This window comes from Talpa europaea, assembly GCF_964194135.1.
Source record: "Talpa europaea genome assembly, chromosome: 12".
Lineage (NCBI taxonomy): Eukaryota > Metazoa > Chordata > Mammalia > Eulipotyphla > Talpidae > Talpa > Talpa europaea.
The window spans coordinates 101779288-101787538 of NC_140079.1; the positions used below are offsets into that span (position 1 = coordinate 101779288).

Genomic DNA, 8251 nt, shown 5'->3' on the forward strand with positions numbered 1-8251 from the left:
CTACTCAGCATCAGTTCCCAAACTTCTCTTTCCGGGACCCCTGTTTCCTGTTGACTAGTCATCACGTTCAGCGAAGGACAGGATTTTGCCTGGAGCACACATTCCAGTGCAAACAGCTCAATCCTTATTCCCAACAAAAGCCAAATTTAAAATCAAACCTGAGTTGATACTGAACTCCCATCACCTTTCTTTTAGGCCTTGAGAAAACGCTAATTCTTATGGCTGCTTATCCCACTGACACTGTGAGGTAAAGAAACAAGTTAGATTCTTTTACTGCAAAGAAATTCTTTATGCCTTACTATGTAGTCCATGGCTAAAAATTCCAACCCGTTTTCCGTATGATCTCATTAGAGATGTTTTCCTTTACATTGCAAACACCACCAAAGAGCGGCATAAGAATAGTGCATTTAGTTCATCCGGCAGATTTCCTAGCGAATATGATTTCATCACTGTAAAACAATCATCCTAATAGGATTCAAGAGCTGAAATTGCTAAAAAGTTCAAGGAACTCAAACAATGTCCAACTTTGTGAACAGAGTCTAATGACAAGAGGAAGAAAAAAATCCAACTTTGTTCTTGGGAAAATCTAAATTAGAATTTCATGAGATACTGAACTTGGTTAAGTCTGCTACCTTGAAGACAATGATATGCAAGTAAACGCACAAGTTATTGCTTTTTGTTTTGGAAGCCCATGCCACAAACATTTCTGTATATTTTAAGAGTGACCAGCAAGACAAATGCCGGACCAACAATGTTTACCTCTGTAATCACAGAAAAGTATCAATGGATTCATGGCTGCATCTGCTACTTGAAGGGGGATTTGCTGTTCTGTCAGATTTTTCCCTTACCCAGAGTATTCTCAGAACACTTCTGCTAAGGAAGTCCCTGAAGGCTAAAGTAAAAACAATAAGTAGTATAGCTGCTAATGAACCTATCACCTGCAGAATCAACCTTCTTGGTTTCTTTCTGTGAAAATCAATGCTTATATACCTAAATTTCCACTGATGAAATATTCTTCATGCTTCATAATTCTGAATCTTTTCATAAACTTTAGGGTCATGCTCCACTGGGTAAATTTCTTCAGACTGAGGACACTGGACTCTTCTGTCATTGGTGGAGTTTCTGGTGTCTTAGAAGGCTTGACCGCCTACTGAAGTTTCTCCTGCATATGCTACAGCTATAAGGCTGCTCACCTGTGTGGGTTCTCCGGTGCTTAATAAGGTGGGAGTTCTGACTGAACTTTTTTCCACATTCATGACATGTAAAGGGCTTCTCTCCAGTGTGAGTTCTTTGGTGTGTGTGTAGATTTGTATTTTGACTGAAGCTTTTCCCACACCATGAGCATTTATATGGTTTTATTCCTTGATGTGTTGTTAAGTGCTTATTGAGATCTGAACTCCATCTAAACCCCTTATCACACTGCTGACACTTAAAAGGTTTTTCTTCAGTGTGAATCCTTTGGTGCTTAATAAGGTCAGAGCTAACTCTGAAGCTTTTTCCACATTCCTGGCATTTAAAAGGTTTCTCTCCTGCACGGTGCTTCTTGTGAAGATTCATAAGTTTTAGCAGCTCTTGTTTCCAAGTTGAAAATTTCTTTCTTTTCTTCACTGGCTTATCTCCGTGCCATTTCCCCACTCTGTGCGTATCATCATGATTTTCTTTGTCCATTGTTTTCTGGGAAACTTTTACTCTGTCCTTTTTTGACACTATATCTCCTGGTGCTTGTATTTCTAAGTCAGAAAGACATAGAGGTTGCTGACTTTCAATGTCATTTTTGAGCTTTAACCCTATGGAACAAACATAAGTGTTAGCCACAAGTATGGCAAAGGAAGGGCCACAGGAATAAGAGGGGGGGAAAAATCATGACAACTGATTTAAAAAAATAGAAACGTAGAATCTTAAAATGTTAAGCCTTTGTAAAAGTTACAATCAAGTTAAATGCATCCTCTTCCCCTAGTTTATTTACCTTCGGGCAACTCTCCAAGACTGTCTTTGCTCTCCATCAATCCTTGAACCCACGCATCTTCCCCTTTCTCTAGACTGGAGATCACTTTAGGTTTAGGGAGCACATATAATGCTGTGGGATGGAAAAGATGCGGTCAACGACTGGTAAACAATGACTTGATCCTCTAATTCCAGGCTATTTCAAGAAGAACAAGGACACTTCTACAATTTGTTACCCTAATTAGTAACAAAGTGGATAAACTTTCAAATCCAGTTATCAGGTTATTCTGTATCTCATTCGTGGCTGGATATGCAAAGTGGATAAATCAATCTAAGCTGGATCAATGAAAAGGATATAGGGTGTGGAATACTGCATTTTGAGAAAGGCAAAATCAAGAGGTTGCAGGGAATACAATCTGGACCCAATGACTCGATATATAAGAGGATCTGTCCTGGCCAAGTCCAGTTCTCCCAGAGCCAATGTGAAGGCCAGTGGGTTGGCTATCATATACCAAGTGATTTCTGTGATAATTACAGTAACTTTTCATTGTGCTCCCAAGCACCGTGCACTTAACTGACAAAGGTTCCCACCACTCCAGCAGCTCATTAGTGCACATCCAGGTGGTAGACAGAGACTAAGGTAACTTAGTAGAGTTTTTTCAAACAGACTGCCAATATGGAAAGAATTCATCAGTCATTTAATACATGGTTTGTGTGGCCATGATGTGCCAGGCACTCTCAACTGGCTAAGGATATACTGGTGAATAAAGTCCCAATAGCGCTGAGTTTACATTATAGTAAAGAGTAAGAAAATCAAATACTAATGAACAAAAGAAAGTCAAAATGTGATGTTTTGAAGCAAATGAAATCAGGGTAAGAGATTGCTTCTGTTTAGCTTAATTTTAAATTTTTTTAAGATTTATTTATTTTTGAAGATTTATTTATTTATACAAGATCCAGGCTATAGACCAGATGTGCGGGATGGTGAGAGTATTCACCAGAGACAGGGTGGGTAACAGAACAGCAGACTGACAAAATACACTGCTGAGGGGAGCAACGGGCAAGACAGGAGAGGTCTGCTGCACCATGTGGGATTCTTGCCGGTGGCTGGGATCCAACCCGCACTGCAGAGGCTGCGGACAGCCTCACAGCATGGAGCTCAACCCGCTGCGCCACTGGGAAGGCCCCGTTTAGCTTAATTTTAAAGAAAGTTATTTGGAAGGTCGCTTTGGGAAAGTAGTATTTGAGAAAAAAACCTAAAAATGTTTTGCCATGTAGCAGAAATGCATGCCAAGCACAGAAAATGGAAAGCAGAAATAAGGATGACAAATTCAAGAAAGAATAAAATACAACCAATGTGCCTGAAAAGGACCAGACAAAGGCTCTAGTGGCAGATGATGGCAGGAAGATGAGTAGTGGCCATATCTTAAAAATGCCGAGATACTAGGTAAAGACTGGGTTTTATTCCTGTGTGATGTCACCACAAGATTTTGAAGCAAAGAAATGTCATGGTCTGCTTAGGTTTTTAAAAATATCACTCTCTGGGCCTCCCCTGGTGGCGCAGGTGGTAGAGTGCCGTGCTGTGAAGCTATCCACGGCCTCTGTGGCACAGGTTCTATCCCCGCCGGCTATGGAGATACCCACATGGTGCAGCAGACCTTTCCGGTCTCGCCCACTGCTCCCCTCAGCAGTGTATTTCGTCAGTCTGCCTGTTCTGTTCCCTGCTGTCTCTGATGGATCCTCTCACCCTCCCGCACATCTGGCCCGTACCCCAGTTCTTGTATAAATAAAATCTTTTTAAAAAATAAAAATATCACTCTGGGAGGCCTCCCTGGTGGCACAAGGGGTTAAGACGCAACCTGTAAGCTCGCCACAGCCACTGTAGCACGAGTTCAATCCCTGGGCAGGGAGCAACCCACAGGGTGTAGCAGACCTCTCCTGTCTCCCTGCTGCTCCAATCAGCAATGTATTTCAGTCAGTCTGCCTGTTCTGCTCCCCACTCTGTCTCTGGTGAATCCTCTTACCCACTGCACCTCTGGCCTGTGCCCAGTTCTTGTATGCATAAATAAATCTTTAAAAAAAATATATCACTCTGGCTGCTATCTGGGAAATACTGTGAGATAACAAGGGTGGTGGCAGCGGTGACAGGATGTTACTGAGGTGACTGGTTAGAGATACCACTGGTTCAGGCCAGGATGTTAATGTGCAAAAGGCTAAGACATGGTTGGAGTCAGTTTATATTGTGAAGATGAAGCTAAGAGGCCTAGTGATGGGCCACAGTGGGGTATTAACAGGTAGATCAGAGCAATGGTTGACTGCTGATTTTTTTTTGGCATGATATTATAAATAACGGAGCTCCGTTATGGAGGTAGGAAAGAGAAAAGCAAAGCGTATTTGCTGGGGAAAAGCTGGAGACCAAGAATTTAGGATAAGAATGAGCACACATATTTGGAAAAAGCTCCCAGGTGAGGTGGGTGCCTCTTTGCAGTCCCTCACACCATCTAGTTGAAAACCAACCAGCTTTTGAACCAGTGCCTCTCACAGGAGGGCATCCCCAAGAATCCAAGAACACACAGATTACTCAATTTCTACTCAGAGAAGGGATAATCTTTACCTAGAGAGATGATAGTCTCATAGTTTTCCTTTATTACATCATTGTAGAGGGCCTTCTGAGGGGGGTCCAGCAACTCCCATTCTTCCTGGGAGAAATATATGGCCACTTCTTCAAATGTCAACAAGCTCTAAAAAAGAATGTGCTTCAGCTCAGTACTTGTACTATAAAATAGTCCTCCACCCAGCCTATGGAATGGCAGGCCAGGCACGGAAGGGATAACAGTACATGATCTGTCTTAAGTCAGAAAGCAGCAAAGGAGGCAAGTAATCAGCAAACCACCTGGGGAGCACCATTCCTCAGGGAGAACACATCAGGGCTAACATGCCTTGAGCATCTGCTGGGCAGTGTGGGACACAAGCAGCAGAGAAAGTTCAGCTCACCTGGGACTCAGGTAAGATGAGTTCAGGTGCCACTGTCCAGTCTTTGATTTGCGCAGGAAAAGCTAGATTCTGATGTGCAGGCATGGCTGTGGGTGGAAAAGAGCCAGAGGCAATTTCTTTCACTTCTCTCCTAACACCCCTGAGCTCATTTCTAAAAACCAAAACTTCCAATTTCCTCTTGTAGAGTTGGGACACTTCTAAGTGTTACAGGGTAGCCAGAGTAGCTTGTTCATTATAAATAAGAGGTTTTGTAAATACCTAGAACAGGTTCCCCAGTTTTCAGGAGAGAATTTTCAAAAAGAAAAACCCTTTTATTTTCTTCTCCTGGTATATATTGCTCCATGTAAGACCAAAATTAGTGTATTTGAAAATGAAGTACTCAGGACTCCAGTGTACAGTAAAAAATATAGTTTTTCATTTATTCTTTTTCTTGATACACAGTTGTGTTCACATTCTGACACTGGCAAACAATTTCTGATCCCAGTTACTTCCACATCTGAGGTGGTCCTACCCGTCTCCATTTTCTAAGAGAGTCCATGGTGTAATTACCAAAATTCTGTTGAACATTTCTATACCATTGGCCAATCCCCACCTTGCTTCATAGCTAGTCTATTCTACGTCTGTGGTGGCGTGGGATGAGGGGTGCATTGCGATTCCTAATATGACTGCACTTGCAGATCCGCAGAGCTGAGTATCCACAAAATGCTTACCGTGCTCTGGATGAACAAATTACTATGAGAGTTCTGAGAGAAAGGAAATTATCATGAAGCTCCTTACCCCTCTCACATACAGGCTCAGTTTCTGTATCAGTATTTCTGCTCAGCTGTTCTCGTAGACCCTGGCATGTACTCCAAAATTCTTCATCCTGGGACATGGCCCCTGGCTGGGATTCTGTTGGCCTCAGCCTGAAGCCGGGAGGTGCCGTTCTTTCTCCCAAGACTGCCTCCTTTCCCAGATCATGGATCACAACCTAGAAATAATCCCCATCCTTGTCACCAAAGAACTTACTTTAGGCTTGGGGGTTTGTGGTGGGAAGAAGAACAAGTGTACAGGTCAGACTCTGAGAAGTGGGAGGCAAATCATGGAAAGGAAAAAAGCCTTGAGAGATACTGGGTCACTAATTTTCCACAAAGAATTAGTCACAAAATCTGGGAAAAATTAGGAGAGAAAAAAATATGGCTGCCAGCTCTCTAACATAGCAATCCCCACCCCTCTGCATACAGATCATTAATAGTCTGTATAATCCTTGTACAGGCTGCCTAGTTCGTGCTGCTTTTACAGTTCTACTTTATCTTAGCTTATTTACTGGTTTGTCTTCCAGTTTTCTCAAAAAATTAAAGAAATACATTTAAAATGTTACTTTGTGGATCAAATTTTTCCCACAGTCAAGGAAGGTTTTCACAGAAAATGGGATGGAATTAAAAAAAGGGGGGAGAAACACTCTGGTTCCAACCCACCTCCTAAAGATTCTGACATCAACACCTACCCTGCTCTGTATTCTTCACAGTAGGCCTGAGGTCAATGTGCTGCCACCTGCCAAAGGAATCCCCTGATCCCTACTCACCCGCAGAGCCAAAGACCAGCACGAAGGATAGTGGAGTGCCCTGCCTATACATGCAGACCACCACCGCTTAGTTCCTTTCTTCTCTCAGCTATGTCAGGATTTCCGAATTTGTTGCCCCTTTTCTCTTCCTTTGCAGCCCTCTCCCTAGCTGTTTCACCACTCCTTTTTACTATCTTAGATTTTCTTTGGTCTCTAAGTGTTCTTCACCCCTTTTGGACACTCCCCCCCCCCCCCCTGCCGGCCCCGCTTTCTTTATTGCCTGTTATTTCTAAAAACTCAATACTTTGGCCAAGTCAGACTTTGTTCCTTATTCCCAAGTCACCCTGGCTGCAGAAGGCAAAAGGAACCTCTTCTCTAAGGTTAGGGAGTCTCCGCCTGCATCTCGGAAACACGTGGACTGACTCTTGCTGCAGGTCTGATTCAGTTCCTGCTGCAGATGTCCTAAAGGAGCAACAGAACAGTGACCTAATTCATCTCATTTCTGTCCCCACCACCGACAGGTCTACCTTCATCCTATTTCACCGTACATATCAGGACTCTTTCTTCTCACCCCATTGCTTGTTTGGCCAGATTCCCTCTGCAAGTGTTCCACCAGAGTCACAGCCTCCTCGACGCTCTGGAGATGGTGCTTCCTTACATGGGACTGCATGTCCCTGGGTAAAACGGTCAGAAACTGCTCCAGCACCAGCAGTTCCAGGATTTGTTCTTTTGAGTGAATCTCTGGTCTCAGCCAACGACGGCATAATTCCTGGAGTTGGCCAACAGCCTCTCGGGGTCCAATCGCTTCATGATAGTGGAAGTTCCGGAAGTGCTGACGAGAGCTCTCAGAACTGATGCTGTCCATCTGTGGGCTATATTTCTTACTTTGTATGGACCTCCCCATCACAGATCCTTTGCTCTCCCACAGAGCCCTGATCTGAGGGCTCAAATACTCAGCCTCCTTCAGATCTACCATCACCATTCTGCTCTACGAACAGCTGTGTTCTGGTACTGGACACACCACCAACACAAGTTTTGATAACTGAGACCCAATGGATCTTCTTCCTAAAGCACTGGAAGCAGAAAAAAGTACATGTTATTATGAAAGTCACATGAGCTTTTACTACCTGCTACTCATTTCCACAGGAAAACTCCCGCCTGGCTTTCCCTTTAACAAAAAAATAAAAAATCAACTACCAAGTGCTTTCTCTCCTTTTCTTTCCATTGTTCAATACAGCAGAGCTCACTGAAGAAAAATGCCAACTGATCATGATGTCTTTGGATAAGAAAATTGACACCTACTCTGCAGTTTTGGGATCACCCAAAAATTTAATTGTTGGGCTTCCTAGCCCACCTTTCCTACGTCCCGGGAAGATTAGGAGCACACCCAGAGTTTCTCTTAAATTTTAACGTATTATCCCTCCATCCCACTCCTGTCTTTAGTAAGGGGTAAAACTTCTTTCCCCTTCATCCTCTTTTAGATGAAAGCCTGGATTTCATGGGCCATGTGAGATTTTCCCGTCCATTACATAGACACTGGTAGGAGGGTCGACAGCGAGACCTACCAGAGCAGTACTCGGGGAAAACAGCTTTATTCTTCCCAGAAAGCATCCCCAAATTAAGTAATTAAACGGTCTATATCCGCCTTTGGCACGTCTTTGCAAGACGCATACAGCCAAATGAGTTGGCTTTGCTAAGAAAATACCCAAATCAAACTACAAAAAAAAAGGAGAGAATGGTGGTTGGTGATGACTAAGGGGACCCTTCGGG

At 43.3% G+C, this 8251-nt stretch overlaps 1 protein-coding gene across 2 annotated transcripts; it reads right to left on the reverse strand.

The window, feature by feature from the left end:
* Positions 1-1107: 1107 nt before the first annotated feature.
* Positions 1108-7463, reverse strand: ZNF75A (zinc finger protein 75A; the record flags this gene model as incomplete). 2 transcript variants are annotated; one of them, XM_084251651.1, is made up of 6 exons in its annotated part: positions 1108-1787; positions 1967-2077; positions 4559-4685; positions 4939-5024; positions 5716-5908; positions 7053-7463. In XM_084251651.1, the coding sequence occupies 6 exons, from the start codon at positions 7461-7463 to the stop codon at positions 1108-1110; spliced, it is 1608 nt and encodes a 535-aa protein (XP_084107777.1). The 2 variants fall into 2 exon arrangements, with proteins under 2 accessions (XP_084107777.1, XP_084107778.1); XM_084251652.1 differs by lacking the exons at positions 1967-2077; positions 4939-5024; positions 5716-5908.
* Between the last annotated feature and the right edge of the window lie 788 nt (positions 7464-8251).